Genomic DNA, 17,356 nt, shown 5'->3' with positions numbered 1-17,356 from the left:
AAATGATAATTTCTATGAAGTGAAGGGTATATCAATAATTATTGTTTTTTACTTTAACGTTTTTCATTTTTTTATTGAAGTTGTTAGACAAAAGTGTAGTTTTTTTTTTTCTTCTTTCTTTCTTTATTTCTTTCTTTTTTACCATGACAAAAGTGTAGTATTTGATCTATTTCAATATGGATTAGTTTAAATATTACTTGGGTTCATGTAATTTTGGTTTTGATTTATCTTGGTTCTTATACTTTTAATTGTAGTTCATTTTGGTCCTTTTATTTTCAAAATGTTCATTTTGATCTTTTTACTTCTAACTTAGATTCATTATGGTTCTTAAACTTTAAAAAAGTTACAATTTTGGTCTCTTAAGAATGAAAAATAAAAATAAAAATGAAGGGATGAAAATGGTCACCAACTTTTAAAACTACAAAGACAAAAAAATAAACATTTCAAAAGTATAAAGACCAAAATGAACTAACGTTAAAAGTATATGAACCAAAATAAACATTTTGAAAATATAGAGTGCGTTTGGCACAAAGAGTTGGATTGAATTGAATTGATAATATTTGTTGGCGAGTGATAATTGTTTAGGTTGGTGATAATTATTTGTGTTTGGGGTTCATAGTTGAGCTAAATTGATAATAATTGTTTGTGTTTAAGGTGTACAGTTGAGTTAAGTTGGTTTAGAAAGTTTGTGCTTGGCGTATAGAATTGAGTTTGGTTGAATTATTGATATATGATGCAGTTTTTGTAATATAAAAAAGTATGCATTTTTTAATGGTTTTTTGTTTTTGTTTTTCTTTTGCTTTTATGTTTTGTTTTTCATTATTATGAAAATTACATAATTGTAAATAAGGTATCTCTCCTTAAACAATACTTTATCATCACAATTTGATTATTCCACCTATACGGGAGAAAAATGAGCATTAACATTATCATATTATAATATAGAGAAAATTTGAGAAGCTTCTCTAGCCATCTGCCACGTGTATCTCTTGCATGCAAATTATGAAATTGGGTACGTGGTAATTAATGAATTAATAAATTCTCACTAATTAATTAATTAATGGTGATAATGGGCTATTCAAAAGTTCCTAAATATTAATTAATTAACCTTCGTCGCCTCCACTTCCCTATGTATATCCAATTTCCTTCCATTATATATATAAAACAAATTAACATAAACAATCTCATGCATCCAAAAATTGCAACCCTTAAGCTTTCCATAGTTTCATTTCGAGTTTAATATTTCTCCCAATTTCAGGTACCTTTCAAATCTCAGTCTCTCCATTCTTTTTGAGTTGTTTGAATGAAATCTGTTCGTGTTAATCGCTTAAATCTCTTTTAGTTTGACAGCGATTTTGATTGTATTCGGTTTTACTTTTTAAAGTGTTTAATTTTGAAAAGAAATTGAAGTCTCTTTAAATTTTTTTTGAAAAATATTTTTTTTCTTAATCAAAACCATTAGTATGAATATTATTTTACGTTTGAATCTTTACCATGCTGTATTATTTTCGTTTCATATCAATGGTAATTTAAAAGAGTATTATAGTATGATACCTAAATACGAATGTTATGGATGGTTTATTGCTTTTAGATTTGTCTTAATTCTTTTACAAAACCATATTGTGCCTTTTTTGTGGTTAAGTTTTTTTAGTCTTGAAAATATACAATATTGGAGAAGAATATTTATTGTTTTTCTTTCATAATAATAATTGGTGTTATTAGGGTTTGGAAAAGCTAGTTCCCATAGTTCAAAATTAACTAAAGAAATTACTATTTAGTCTAAAGTAATTTTTTTCTAGACTTTGTATTATTCTTCAATTAAAATTGTAATAGTAATACTTTAAAACAAAATAGGAATTAAGGTTCGCTGAAAGAAAAGTTTAAAAGCACCTTTTTAAAGAAAAAGGCACAAAAGTTTTTGGATGAACAAAATTATAAATAAATAACAGAAAATAAATTTGAAATAGTTTTTTCCCCTACTACTTTTATATTTATCCTTCTTCAAATGCTTTTCATGACTAATTTGCTCACATATCAAAATGAGTATAATTTGACTCGCATAAAATTTATATTTATCTATAAAAAATTGCTCACATATGTAACTATGCCATTTGAATATGTAAAAGAAAAAAAATTGAATATAACTCTTTTGGATACAACCATGCTAAATTTTGTTATTTTATTTAAGTTGACGTTGGATTCTAACTAAAATTTACAAGTTAAATTATATTTTTAAGTAAATTGATTTAATGGGTAAACTAGGTGCAATTAGATTTTGTATTTTGAGACTCACCTCTATCTTATTTTTATATTTGAATTTAGAATATTTTAAATTTTAATTTGTTTTAGAACATGGAATAATAATTTATTTTTAATACTTTTCATTTTTACATTGTTTTGCTAGATCGATTCTTTTTTAGATAAAGTTTTAAGGAACTGAAATAGTAAAAAAAAGACAAATTCTAAATTTGAAAGTTTAGAAAGAAATAATAAATTTGTTAAGATTTATTAAGAATTATTTTTTAAATTTAAAGATTGATGAACGATTTATTAGATAAGTTAAAATTATCATTAACCAAAATTTTAATAACAATTGTAAAATTGACGATCTCAAACTATTTTAGACCATTTTCTAAGTATAATAGTGTGGGACAATTCAAATCATGGATATATTTTTCACCAAGACATCTATATGTTAATTGAGCCATACTCTCTCTGACACTATTTCAGACCATTTTAGTAAAATAAAAAACCTTTTTTGCATTATATATATAAAATATTTCATAGGTATAATATTAACTTTTTGTCGAGGCCTTATTATTTACATCGACATTGTTTTTCATGAGGTTAGACTTTTTGCTTACATTAGGGAAAATCTACCAAACTTAACCAATAAAATAATATTTTAGGTAAATTGGTTTAAAAATCATAAAATATTTATTTATTAATTTTTTTAAAACAAATTGTTTATATAACTCTTTTAGAAATATTTACAGACATCGATATTTAATCTCTCTCTCTCTCTATATATATATATATTTTAAATTAAGAGTTTCATATCACGATCGATCGTCGACATTTTAAAACTTTGTTATCACAAGACATACAAAGACTAAAAAGACCATGCAAGACTGTGTAAGAAAAATTCTTCTTGGCGAAGAAACCGCTGGCTGATCGTACAAATAAAGAACAGTACGAGCCGATCATCAAATCATCATCGTCTTCTTCATTTTGCTTTCTTCACAGCATTTCTCTGAGGCGGGAAAAATCAGACAAATGGTTCCAACAATAGAGCTTACAAAGCAAGAAAACCCTCAAATCCGATTGCATTTTTCTACAAGAGCAAAGACTTGGGTCTTTCCAAGTCAAAATCTGTACGAATTTTGATTGTTTCTATATACCCTTTTCCTCTTTTTTTCTCTTTTAATTTTCTTTTGTACCATTCTCAGTCACCATCACTTTTTTCTTTTTTAAAAAAAACTTATGTTTAATTTCTTCCTTTCTTTCACTTGAAGAATGGTGTGTAGATATGGAGATATTATTTGGTTATTAGTGGTTTTTGTGCCTTTTTCTGAAATGGGTTTGTGAAATGTTTGGTTTCTTAAGAGCATTTTGGTTTTTGCAGAAAACAGAGGAAGGACCATGGATGAAATCAAGAAGGAGAAGAAAACCCATTTGGGGTTGACTGATATTTTGTTTTCTTGGTCATTTGAAGATATTTTCAATGAAAATTTGTACCAAGATAAGGTTTTTTTCTCTCATTGACTTGTTCTTTTACCAATTTTCTTTCCATTCATTGTGTTCTTTTCTTGTTTGATGCATTGAGGGCTCTCTTTTTTGTGTTATTTTGTTGATGATAAGCTTTGCCCCATAACCTACTTGGGTCATCTTGGTCTGTTGTGTAGTTTAACTAAATTACTTCCTAAGCATTAAAGTTTAGGTGAGTTTCGATTTCGAACGAGTTTCCTGGCTGTTTGTTATTGTTTACAGTTTTTGTTGGATTCAAAATCATAATGTTGGATTACGTCACTTGGCTATATCATAAATGTATGATTTTACTTTGTAATAGTCTTCAAGTCAGTTGTAAGTAGTTTATTGATTTTTATCTTTTTTGTTTTCAATAGATTGAAATGATTCCAGATACTTTTGAGTCTGTTGAGAGTTATTTTGGGTCATATGTCTATCCTTTACTTGAGGAGACTAGAGCTCAGCTCTGTTCTTGCTTGGATGTGGTTGTTATATCGACTGCACCGTATGCTGAAGTGATTTATTTGGAAGAGTGTAAGCCGTATGATACCGGATTGTATGATTGCAAAGTTGAAGGATGGAAGAACAAATTCAACGGGAAGGAGTCATACAAAGTCTTAACTGGAGATGTATTTGTTTTGGCAGATGTCAAACCTCAACTTCCTTCAGATTTGCAAAGAATGGGAAAATCTTGGAGTTTAGCCACTGTTCATAAAATCTCAGAAAATGATGATTATGAGGATAATCTCACCTCCACTTCTTTTAAAGTAAAAGTATCAGTTCAGAACTCGGAAATAATCGATAAATTGATGTTTGTGGTCTTTTTGTTCAACATAGTCCCAAGCCAAAGAATATGGAATGCATTACACATGAATGTAAATTCTAATATTATCAGGAAACTTCTATGCCCCCATCCATTGGTGAGTGACTTTTCTGGTAAATTTCTGTGTTATTTGTTTGTTTTCTGGTAAAAAGATGGAAGGATTTGTTTTAATTATTATATAAAAATAAGTAAAAATTGTAAAAGAAGGGAATATAGAAACAGAGTAGTCTGTCATGTTATAAAAAGATTACAACAAAAAATTTCATTGATTTCAGATCTTGTTTAACTATAATTACATAATAGACTGTGGAATTTGCACCAAGCAAGAGAGACATAAATGGTATCATCTTATAACTTATGAAGATTTGTTTTGCATCTCTTAAAATCTTTGGTTTTCCCTAACCAAGAACACCAAAATAAAGTTAATCTATTATTTTATTTATTATCGTTATTTTTTTTTAATGCAATCAAATTATATCTCATGTATGAATTCTATATATCGCAAATGTTTGAACTCCTGCATTTCTTGAGAAGTAAGAAGCTACCTTTTTATATTTTAGGAAAAACAGGATGCTGAAGATCACGACATGTCTAGCCTTCTGGATCAAAATTTGAATTCCAATTTTCTCTCATCATTAAATGCCTCTCAAAGGAGAGCTGTTTTGTCATCCCTTTACAAAGTGAGTTTTGAGCGTGAATCTACTGTTGACCTTATATGGGGGCCACCAGGGACTGGGAAGACGAAGACTATAAGTGTGCTGCTTTTAAATCTAATGCAGAACATGTGCAAAACTATCATAGTCGCTCCAACAAATGTTGCCATTGTGGAAGTTGCCACACGAGTCCTTGATTTGGTCAAGGAGTTGCAAGAAATAAGATCTGGAACAGATTTATACTATTCTTTTGGAGATATTCTTTTATTTGGGAATAAGGAGAGACTCAAACTTGGCTCAAATGTTGAAGCAATATATTTGGATTATCGAGTTAAAAAACTTGCAGAGTGCTTTGGTCCCCTCACCGGTTGGAGGCATTGTTTTGCATCCATGACAGATTTTCTTGAAGATTGTGCTTCTCAGTATGACATTTTCTTGGAAAATGAACTAAAACAAAAATGTGTTGATGATGAAGGAACTGATGAAGAGGTCTGCATGAGGAAAGCCATAGATGACACGGTGGCTAGCAAATCTTTTCTTGAATTTGCAAGAGAGAGGTTTATGTCTGCTGCATCTCAACTCCGAACGTGTCTTGCAATCTTAAGTACTCATTTACCTAGGAAAGGCATTTTGGAGCATGGTTTGCATGGCATGGTTTCCCTTTCTATATCACTCGATTGCTTTGAAGGTTTACTGTTTCGAGAATCTGTTGTTTCTAATGTACTTGAGGATCTTTTTAGACGTCCTGTTGTTAGTGAATATCTCTGTACAACATCTACTGATTTTATGTACCTGTTTAACATGACAAGAAGTGGTTGCCTTTCTGGTTTGAAATCTCTTCATTGTTCCTTCGCTGAACTTGAATTTCGGGTTGAAAGCAGTTTATCGCTCGAGCAATTTTGCTTTCAAAATGCTTCCTTGGTCTTTTCCACTTCTTCAAGCTCGTATAAGTTACATTCTAAGCCGATAGATCCTTTCAAAGTAATAGTAATTGATGAAGCAGCACAATTGAAAGAGTGCGAGTCAGCGATTGCATTTCAACTTCCAAATATTAAGCATGCTGTACTCATAGGTGATGAGTGCCAATTACCAGCAATGGTTAAAAGCAAGGTAGAATACGTGAGCTTACTATTTTCTTTGTTAACAATCACCCTTTTCTAAACTTGAGTTCTAACTTTTTTACTCCTTTCATTTAAAGCTTGCTGATGTTGCTGGCTTTGGAAGAAGTTTATTTGAACGGTTTAGCTCTTTGGGCCATCCTAGACACCTTCTCAATGTGCAGTACAGAATGCACCCATCCATAAGCTTCTTTCCAAATTCGAAATTCTATTTTAGCCAGATCGTGGACAGTCCTAATGTTCAAAGTTCAAACTATCAGAAGAACTATCTTTTGGGATCTATGTTTGGGCCCTATTCTTTCATAAACATAAAGTATGGAAAAGAAGAGAAAGGTGATATTGGACACAGTCGAAAGAATATGATCGAGGTGGCTGTCGCTTTGAAAATTGTGCGAAGTTTGTACAAAGGTATGTCTAGTTTGACTTTTATGAAAGGTTGAATGACTCCCTTAAGATTCTAACAATAGAAAATTCCATTGAATTATCAATTAGATGAGAAGCAACCTTTCAAGGGTGTTAGGAAAAAGTTAGAATATCCGCATAGAAGATTAGAAGAAGTTAATTATATGAAAAATACGATAGAATGGTTAGAAGAAATCAATTTTCTGACTGTAGTTTGTATTTTTGGTTTCATCACTGTTCCTACAGCGTGGACAAGTTCAAAAGGGAAGCTCAGCATTGGTCTTATCTCCCCATATTCTGCTCAAGTAACTACAATTCAAGAGAAAATTGGACACAAGTACGATAACCTTGATGGCTTTAGAGTGAAGGTCAAATCTGTTGATGGCTTTCAAGGTGGCGAGGAAGACATAATCATTATTTCAACCGTTAGATCAAATAGAGATTCTTCAGTTGGATTCTTATCTTTTGATCAAAGGACAAATGTTGCTCTTACAAGGGCTAGGTGATGTTGATTACAATTTTTGCTTTGTAAGTTTATATTCATCTTATCTTATATTTGGAGAATACTTACTGGCCATGGGTATGCATCAGATATTGCCTGTGGATACTAGGGAACGATAAAACGTTGTCAAATAGTGAGGCTTCTTGGGCTCATTTGGTCTGCGATGCTAAGGATCGTGGCTGTTTCTTCAACGCCGATGATGATGAGAACCTAGCCAAAGCTATAGTGGATGTAAAGAAAGAGTTTGACCAACTAGATGATTTACTGAAAGGAGATAGTATTCTTTTCAGAAACGCAAGATGGAAGGTTCAGTACCAACTGAGTTTCTCATTAGTTATTTTTTCATTATTTATTCTACTAACTTTTTTGCTATCTCTTATTTTTACATCTATAGGTTCTATTCAGTGATAGATTTTTGAAATCTTTCAAGAAATTGTCAACAGTTGAGATCAAGAAAAAAGTTCTAAATCTTCTACTAAAACTTTCCAGCGGTTGGAGGCCTAAAACTAGAGATTTAAATTTGGTATGTGGGAGTTCAACAAGGATTTTGAAGAAAATCAAGGTCGAGCGATACTATGTTATTTGTGCAATTGATATAGTAAAAAAGTCAGCGTACATGCAAGTTTTGAGAATTTGGGATGTCTTGCCATTGGAGGATATTTCAAAATTGGTCAAATCTCTTGAGAGTATATTCAACTCATACACTGATGAATACATCAATCTTTGTCAAGAAATATGCTATGATGGGTATGTAGGATTGTTGTGGGGACATCTCTTTTAATGTTAATAAGAAAGAATTTTTATTTAATATGGTTCATATCTTGTGGTTTGCTTCAAAATGGTTTCTCAACTATTTGGATTTTCTTTCATGAATAGGGATGTTTTGGAAGTTCCCAAAACTTGGGCATTCATGTTGGAGCTTGTACGGTACAAGAGTCGCATTGACAATTCAAATGGGGACAACTTACAAGGTGCTGCTTATGATGGCAGAAGTTATGTTGAGAATTCAAAGGTCAAAGAGAGCTTGTTACTGATGAAATTTTACTCCTTATCATTTGGTGTGGTGAGCCATTTGCTTTCGGATAGAGATGGCATTGAGTTGGATCTTCCATTTGAAGTAACAGAAGAAGAACTCGAGATAATTCTTTATCCCAGAAGCACTTTCATCCTTGGACGGTCTGGAACTGGGAAAACTACTGTATTGACCATGAAGTTGTATCAGAAGGAAAAGTTGCATTATTTGGTTTCAGGATCCTATGGAGTTGAGGATTGTGCGAGTTTAGAAGTTGGTCGAAAAAGTGAGATTTCAGAGATTCCAGCCAAGGAAAATGGTGCTGTTTTGCGGCAGCTTTTCCTGACAGTTAGTCCAAAACTTTGTTATGCTGTCAGACAACATGTATCTCACTTGAAAAGGTAGGACATGAAACATAGAAAATGTTGCTATTATCTGTCTTTTTTTGTCTTCCCTGTCTGACTAACATTAATACTCTCCCTTCTTTGCATGAGATTCATTTGAAAGGATTAATTTTATGGTAACAAGTTAGATAGAATTTCAACCTTTTTTTTTTTTTCTGTAGTTTTGAAACTAGATTATTGTTGTCACAAGACATCAAAATGAAGAATGATCATATCAAATACAGCCATTTCTCTTTCAAATCACTTAGACAATGGTATTTTGAAAATAGATAAAATTATAATGTAGCACTGTTCAATCTTAATATTCTATTTCATTTATAGCTTCATTTTACTTAACTTTTTGATTATGTTGTATTGAGTTTAATGTATTTTACTCTTATCATTAACAGCCATGCTTGTGGTGAGGATACTAAGAGAACAACTGCATTTGACATGGAAAATATGGATGACTTAGAAGCACAATTCATGGATGTCCCAAATTCCTTGGCTAATATTACAACCAAGTCATATCCACTTGTGATAACTTTCTACAAGTTCTTGATGATGCTGGATGGAACTTTGCACAATTCATATTTTGAGAGATTTTGTGATGCAAGACAACTGGTATATGGTCAAACTCACGGTTCAAGATCTATTGCATTGCAATCTTTTATAAGAAAGAATGAAGTTAATTATGATCGATTTAGTTCTTCTTATTGGCCCCATTTCAATACCCAACTCACCAGAAAGCTAGATTGCTCCAGGGTTTTCACTGAGATTCTTTCACATATAAAAGGCGATCCTCGAGCCATTGATGCAAGTGATGGAAAATTAAGTAAAGAGGATTATGTTTTACTGTCCCAGTGTCGAACATCCAGCTTAACTAGGCAGGAGAGAGAGACAATTTATGATATCTTCCAAAGTTATGAGAAGTTGAAGATGGAAAATAGAGAGTTTGATCTGGGTGATTTTGTTATTGATCTGCATCTTCGCCTTAGAATTCAAGGATATGAGGGTGATGAAATGGATTTTATTTATATTGATGAAGTGCAGGATTTGAGCATGAGTCAACTCGCTCTTTTCAGTTATGTCTGCAGAAATGTTGAAGAAGGATTCGTCTTTTCAGGTGATACAGCTCAGACGATTGCAAGGGGAATTGATTTTAGGTTCCAGGATATAAGATCTTTGTTTTACAAAAAGTTTGTATTACCAAAGATAAGGAGTGGGGGTCGTGAGAGAGAAGATAAAGGACACATTTCAGAGATATTTCATTTAAGTCAAAATTTCCGAACGCATGCTGGAGTTCTTAATCTATCACAGAGCGTAATTGATCTTCTCTATCATTTTTTCCCACAATCGATCGACATTTTGAAGCCTGAGACTAGTCGTATTTCTGGGGAATCCCCCGTGCTGCTCGAATGTGGAAACAATGAAAATGCAATTAAAATGATCTTTGGAAATAGAAGTAATGTTGGCAATATGGAAGGATTCGGGGCTGAGCAGGTAATATTGGTGCGTGATGAATCTGCCCAAAAGGAAATCTTGAATATTGTTGGAAAGAAAGCACTTGTCCTTACCATTATGGAGTGCAAGGGACTCGAGTTTCAGGTAAAAACATCTTTTATATTTTACTATAAGATCAGATGGGATTTTCTATGGTAAATTCTCATTCCACTCAATAACATAGTTAAAAAAAAATTAGCTAGGTTGTAGCAGCCTCATTGTCTAAAATTCTTTGATTTGAAATTCCTGTTTTGTTCATGCTTCTACTTGTAGGATGTGTTGTTATACAACTTTTTCGGTTCCTCACCATTGAAAAACAAGTGGAGGGTTATTTACAATTATATGGAGGAACTAGGCAAGCTGGACTCCAGCTTACATCAGTCTATCCCTCGATTTAGCAAGTCAAAACATAACGTTTTGTGCTCTGAGTTGAAGCAATTGTACGTTGCGGTGACTCGTACGAGGCAGAGACTTTGGTTTTGTGAGGATACAAGAGAGCATTCTGAACCTCTGTTTGATTATTGGAAAGGAAAATGTGTGGTGCAAGTTCAAGAGTTGAATGATTCCCTTGCACAATCTATGCTAGCTTCGAGTAGTAAGGAGGATTGGAGGTCACAAGGGTTTAAGGTTAGTATATTTTTTTATTTCTAATTCTGTTGATGTTAAGATAACATAGGAAATGTAATTAGCATGGAACTCTTTGATTGTGCTTTACTAGGTGGTTACTAAGTGTATATATATACACACACATACATACATACATACATACATGCATACATATATATCTTTCTAGTATTGATTTTCTTGCTTACATGCATACATATATATCTTTCTAGTATTGATTTTCTTGCTTTGATCCCACTTTCTATATGGAAACATACATTGAATAGAAAATGTGTTGCTCAACCAAGTTCTTGGTTTGGCTTGTCAAATTACTTTTAAAATTGCTTAAATAAGTTTTCTTTAACTTATTGAAAACACTTACTAAATTTGCTTAAATACGTTTTTTCCTCTCAATCTGTCTCTTTATGTCCTCTTTTTTATATTCTTTCTGCACATACAATTTTTCTTTCTAATCTTTCAAGTTCTCAATACATTTTGTTCTGTTTTCTATTTTTTTTTTTTAAATTTTAGAATCTTAGAAATATTTGATATGCTTGATCATTATAGAAGTATTAAGGTGTACAAAATTACTTCTTAAAATCTTAAACCAAACATCAAAGTGATTTATTATTAAGTACTTTGTATGAATTATTGAAAAATAAAAGGAAAAATAAACACCAGGTTTATGTGGAAAACCCTAGGTGAAGGAGAAAAAACCAGATAGGAGAATTTTATTAATTTTTTATCACTTACAACACACCCAAGTCTTAGATATAAATAGATCTGACAGGAACCTAAAAATAGTTGAAACACGTAAAAAGACTAAAACGCCCCTAGAGTAAAAACCCCTTATTTCAACACTCCCTCGCAAGTTAGGACATAAATATCGATAAGGCCCAACTTGCTAACACAAGTGTGGAAGCCAGCTGCCGGACACCAGTCGGTTGGGTCTGAATGGGTTTCTGGAGAAGAAATGGCTTCTAGAGAGGCTGCGGCACGGTTGGGCTTCCAATCGGCTGCTGTGGTTTGAGAATCGTCCTAAGGTAACGATCAACGGTAGCCTTTATAGCAGCGGCGTTCGTCTCTTCTGCGTTGGTCCATCCCCTGTTAGGGTTGATGATTGAATTTCTTCTATCGGGCCTCGGGTTTCATCCCCTTGTTCTGATACCATATTGAAAAATAAGGGAGGGAAAAATAAACACCAGGTTTACGTGGAAAACCTTAGGTCGGGAGAAAAAACCACGATGGGAGAATTTTATTAATTTTTTATCACACTTACAACATAACCAAGATTCATATATAAATAGATCTGACAGGAACCTAAAAATAAAAGGAACACATAGAAAGAGAATCGCCCCTAGGGTAAAAACCCCTTATTTCAACATGAATAATGTTATTTTCATTATAGCACTTATTATTGAGATAGAGCTTCTAAATACGCTCTAATTTTCCTTTAGCTAAAGGGCTTATTAGAAGAAAAACATTTTGCTTAAATACATCAGTCTAGAAGATCATCCAAAAGAGAGAACCTATCTCCCAAAGTCATGCATATATACCTTTTCTTGGTGCTGTATGATGTTTGTTTTCCTTGTGCAAGGTTGTTAGAGATTTATTTAGATTATATACTTGCCCAAAATCTACTCTCTTTATCTTTTACACAGCTATATCACGAGGGCAACTATAAAATGGCAACAATGTGTTTTGAAAGAGCTGAAGATAGTTATTGGGAAAAAAGATCCAAGGCCTCTGGTCTTAGAGCTTTTGCAGAGCATATCCACAATACCAATCCTGTAGAAGCTAATGCAATCCTCAGAGAAGCAGCGATAATATATGAAGCAATTGGGAAGGCTGATTCTGCTGCCCAATGCTTTTTCGATATTGGAGAGTTTGAAAGGGCAGGCAAGTACAATCTTTGCTACTCATAAAATTTAGTGTATCAATTTCTTGTTTTAGAAAAATTTCACATTGTTTGTGGATGTAAGACAAATAGAATTTGAATTTTCTTTATAACCTGTCATGCGTTTACAACTTGTTTGTTTGATCTTCTTTCAAGTTTCATCTACTGCCCTAATTGAAAAGCAAAGAGTTTATCGGTGTTTGTCAGTTTATACAATTAATGAGATGTGGCTAACTACTCCATGCTGGTGATTGGTGATGTTTGTGTCAAATTTTGGTTTTAAACGTTATTAAACCAAACTTTGTGATGTATAGGCAGGTTATTATGTTGTTTGTTCATTGATGGTAGGATTCATTGTACAATGATATTCTTTCCCTTTCTCCTTGTGTTTTCGTAACAATTGTTGTTTGGGTTATAAGTAGTAATTAAAAAGCTGTAAATTTTGTAGGGGCGATTTTTGAGGATAAATGTGGGAAACTAGAGAGGGCAGGGGAGTGTTTTCATCTAGCAAAATGCTATGACCGTGCTGCCGATGTTTACGCTAGAGGAAATTGCTTTTCTGCATGTTTGAATGTTTGCTTGGAAGGGAAATTGTTTGACATTGGTTTGCAATACATTTTATCTTGGAAACAAGATGCTGGATGTGATCACCATGGATTCAAAAGTGAAGTAGAGAACCTTGAACAAGAATTTTTGGAAAAATGTGCTCTTCATTTTCACAACTGTAAAGACAGTAGATCCATGATGAAGTCGGTTAGAAGTTTTCGAACTGTGGATTTGATGCGTGATTTCTTGAAGTCCTTGAATTGCCTAGATGAGATCCTTTTATTGGAAGAAGAGCTTGGTAATTTCTTAGAGGCAGTAAAGATAGCAAAGTCAAAAGCTAATTTACTTCAAGTAGTTGATCTTCTAGGTAAGGCAGGAAATTTTAGTGAGGCCTCCATGCTTCTTGTACAATACGTACTTGCCAACTCTCTTTGGTCTCCCGGAAGTAAAGGTTGGCCCTTGAAGCAATTTAAACAAAAGCAAGAGTTCTTGAAGAAGGCCAAGTCCCTAGCAGAAAATGAGTCAAAAAATCTATACGACTACATATGCACAGAGGCAGACATTATATCGAATGAAAACGATAACTTGGAAGCTCTGGCAGGATATCTAAATGCGGCTGAAAGCCACAACAATTTTAGAGGTGAAATGATAAGTCTTCGAAAAATTTTGGATGTTCATTTGAATACATCAAAATACACTTTGGAAGATGAACTGGTTTCTGATCTAACCAAGCATTCGAAAGAAATGGTTTTGAAAAACCAGGTGTCTATTGAAACTTTGGTTTATTTTTGGCGTTGTTGGAAGGATAGAATTTTAAATGTCATTGAGAGCCTTGTGTGTCTTGGTGGGAATGATGTCGACCCTTACAGCGAGTTTTGTTTAAACTTTTTTGGTGTTTGGAGGCTGAACAATCGTCACATATTGCTAAACTCAAATGCTGATTGGGCCAAAAATGTGGATGAAAGATTCTTTCATAGGAATGGGAAGTTGGTTTCCATTGATGCTACTCAGTTTTCTTTATTTACCAAGAACTATTGGTCTTCAGAATTAAGTACTTCTGGGCTCAAGGTTTTAGAAAAGCTTGACTACCTTTATAAATTCTCCAAGAAAAGTCGGCTCTCCACATTTCTTTCATGTAGGCTTCTCACTCTCATGTTTGAAGTTACGAAATTCCTTCTAGAGAGCACACATTTGAAGCATGGATATCATGATAAGCAGATGCTACATAGATTCTATAAAATGGCAACTTGGGAAATCCAAAGTCATCTTTTCCCATCAGATCATCAAGTATCTTTGAAGGAAAATTTAATATGTCTAAGACTTACCGATGTCTGTCAGAATATGATGGCCGAAACTATCATGGAGAATGTTCAGCTAACAATTAAGCCAACTTATGGCCAAATTGGAAGGGTTGCAATGTTGATTTTTGGATCTATAAAACTCGATAAGAAATTGTGTGTAAATATATTGAATTGGTTGCGAGAGAATCCTCCTTGGAGTGCATTCATTCGAGAACTTTGTGAAAGTAAGCGTGTAGGAAAGGAGCCGAGAGGGAACCCTTCAAAAGAAATTTCTTTGGTGTGGAGGTTTCACGAAGCTCTGAGAGACATGTACAATGCAAATTGGGTCCTGGAGCGAGATTTTATTTCGCCTTTCTTTTTCATGTACCTTGTCGAGAGGCTTTTGATCATGGTATCATCCATGAAGGGATACTTCATCACTACAAAATCCTCTTTTATTGAATGGCTTATCTGCCACAAAGAAAATTCCAATTTAACTTCCATTTTAGGAGCTCAAACGCGACATTCCTTTCAAGCTCCTGTTGGAACTTTGGCTAATATTCTGCAACATCTTCTTTTCGACATGAAAACAACAAAGGATTGGACAAGAAAGACACATCCAAACTTGAAGGAGGACTACCCGATATTAGTGCGGAGATTGGTTGCTGTCATATGTTTACTTCATCTCAACTTTGGCATTTGCTTTGATGTACTCCGCAATCTGCTTGGTCGCAACTACATCATTGAACATTTACCTCGGGAGTTTTGTGACGCACTTAAGAGAAAGAGAGGTTTTTATGTACCAACTGAGAATATAAATATGATTGCTGGATTCTTCAAGGGAATTGGAAACCCAATGGTAATTGTTAGTTCAGATGGAAATTACAAGCAATTCATTTGTAGAGATGCAACCCTTGTCAACTTGAAGATCAACCATTGTATCGACGACATAATGAAGGTTTTATTCCCAAAGGAAGCTGAAACTTTGCAGCATCGAGCCAACACTCCCAAAGTTCAAGACACTACTTCTACTACCGGTGGAATACAATCAGTAAAAGGGTGTGATCCAGGTGAAGTTATCCAGCTTCCATCTTCTAGCTTGGCTTTATATGAAAACAAGGAGGTGAAATCTGATTATGAAAATGAGGGAAATTCACCTAAGCCTGCTGGCTTTTGGGAAATGTTTGAAGCTTTGACGTTGGTAGAGAATGAAATAGATGGAAAGAGCAAACTGTCAAATGCCTCGAAAGTCAAGGTAATGAATTTTGGTAATTAATCTTAACACTCGTGGTTGTTTTTTCCGACATCATCATATGAACCAAGTGAAAGCATCCAATTGAAATTTACTTGATACTTTTTCTGTGGTTTATTCTTGCAGATGGATGTGGAACAATGGCTTCAGCATTTAACTGCTGCAAGAAGCAAATCAGAGAAAGAGATTTCTTTTGAAGAATTGGATGGCTTGCTTAATCAATTAAATTTGCTGTCTACTGCTTTAAGCATGAGGTAACCAACTTTATACACTCTCTTCATATAAGCCTTAATTTAATATTCTTCCGCTTCTATCATTGCCTATCGGTGCTAACATTCCGCTGTTAAATGAATTTTATATCAGTGAGCCGGAGGAAAATGTAACTCAAGCGATATTGATTTCAAAGAGTTTATATTCAAGGAGGATGAAGTTAGAGCCTATGTTGACTAAACTACTAGATGACGATCCTAAAATGGAAGTAGGTCAGATGTCGGGTATCAAGAATGTCGAAGATGATGAGAATGTCCATCAAGATTGTAATGATAGCAGCCCTGAAGAATGTAGAGGTGTGGAACGTGTGAAAGCTGAACCCAGTTTGTCCCAAGCAACGGATAAGAAAGGGAAAGGGAAATGGAAAGCAAAAGGGAAAGGGAAAGCAAAGAAGGGGAAAAGTCGTAAAAAGTAAGTGAGAATCCAAGTGCTATACTCTTAATTGGACTGTTTTTTTTGAGTTCTGTTTTGTAATATGCTATGAAACTATGAATGAAATACAAATTCAAAGAGCATATTTGAATGTGATGTGGGGCATTTTTTCTCCAAGGTTAAGGGATAAGTTAGATGTTTACATGGTCACCCATCCAAAGGCCTTAGAGGGGTTTGAGCCAAAAATTCAGAGAGGAGGGTATCTTTATTGGAATCCCATTCAAATTTATCGTAGTGTAAGTGCACATTGTAAACAAGTATTAAAATGTACCCCAAAAAGTTGTTTTGTGCAATTTAAGTTCTATAAGCAAAATTCTCAAATTGCATCAACCAAAGAAATAGTTGAGGGATGGTTTGTGCAAGTAAGTAATAAATGTATGAGTTGAATATGTACAAAAGGTGAGTTTGTTATCAATAGTCTATTTATATGTTCACAAAATATATATATATATATGCACATATGTATGCATACATGTATATATGAACGGATAAATATGGGTCACTTTTATGCATACAAAAAGATACTGTTCATTAAAATAGTCAAGTTAGCCTTACCAAGTAACTGCAAATATTACCTCTTCCTAAACTATGGTGAGATTGTTAAGAAGCAGACAATCTTCCAATTGCCTATGACAATTAGGTCTCTAAATATGATACGATCATCCTCAAACAATCTCTCAATGTCAAATTACTATAAAAGACAATTATTAAACACTATACACGAGTGATTTTAAATATGTATTTGAAAACACATTCACCAGTTGAGTTTTTTTTGTTTTTGTTTTTTCTTTTAGTATATAGTCATTAGAGTTAATCGTTAGAGATTTTTAGATCATATAAGATCATATTTTCTTTTACCTATTAGCTTAAGGTTTAGGGTTAATTGGTGATTTAAGATGGTACCAGTAGAATTGTTTAAGAAGTCCTGTGTTC

General features: G+C 33.4%; 1 protein-coding gene across 3 annotated transcripts; it reads left to right on the top strand.

The window, feature by feature from the left end:
- Nucleotides 1–3,118: 3,118 nt before the first annotated feature.
- Nucleotides 3,119–16,756, top strand: LOC120069339. Of its 3 annotated transcripts, XM_039021074.1 has the most exons (15): nucleotides 3,119–3,374; nucleotides 3,626–3,747; nucleotides 4,125–4,667; nucleotides 5,131–6,333; nucleotides 6,422–6,749; nucleotides 6,990–7,245; nucleotides 7,335–7,551; nucleotides 7,640–7,992; nucleotides 8,122–8,658; nucleotides 9,051–10,248; nucleotides 10,417–10,770; nucleotides 12,408–12,645; nucleotides 13,092–15,724; nucleotides 15,848–15,975; nucleotides 16,085–16,756. In XM_039021074.1, the coding sequence occupies exons 2-15, from the start codon at nucleotides 3,643–3,645 to the stop codon at nucleotides 16,404–16,406; spliced, it is 8,415 nt and encodes a 2,804-aa protein (XP_038877002.1). In that variant the 5' UTR covers nucleotides 3,119–3,374; nucleotides 3,626–3,642; the 3' UTR covers nucleotides 16,407–16,756. The 3 variants fall into 3 exon arrangements, with proteins under 3 accessions (XP_038877002.1, XP_038877004.1, XP_038877003.1); XM_039021076.1 differs by lacking the exon at nucleotides 4,125–4,667 and having other exon boundaries at nucleotides 3,121–3,374; nucleotides 16,085–16,755; XM_039021075.1 differs by lacking the exon at nucleotides 3,119–3,374 and having other exon boundaries at nucleotides 3,625–3,747; nucleotides 4,393–4,667; nucleotides 16,085–16,755.
- The last annotated feature ends 600 nt before the right edge of the window (nucleotides 16,757–17,356 follow it).

Source organism: Benincasa hispida, unplaced genomic scaffold (genome assembly GCF_009727055.1).
Source record: "Benincasa hispida cultivar B227 unplaced genomic scaffold, ASM972705v1 Contig318, whole genome shotgun sequence".
NCBI classification, from domain to species: Eukaryota; Viridiplantae; Streptophyta; class Magnoliopsida; order Cucurbitales; family Cucurbitaceae; genus Benincasa; species Benincasa hispida.
Note: the sequence above shows the minus strand (reverse complement) of the source record. Positions and strands in the feature narration are given on the sequence as shown.

What these genes read in the sequence shown, in the direction of transcription:
- LOC120069339 (XM_039021074.1), top strand. Translation starts at nt 3,643, where the DNA reads ATGGATGAAATCAAGAAGGAGAAGAAAACCCATTTGGGGTTGACTGAT. An exon ending in TCAGAAACGCAAGATGGAAG is followed by an intron (nt 7,552 to 7,639) that starts GTTCAGTACCAA and finishes TTACATCTATAG; the next exon opens with GTTCTATTCAGTGATAGATT. An exon ending in TGGAGAGTTTGAAAGGGCAG is followed by an intron (nt 12,646 to 13,091) that starts GCAAGTACAATC and finishes TAAATTTTGTAG; the next exon opens with GGGCGATTTTTGAGGATAAA.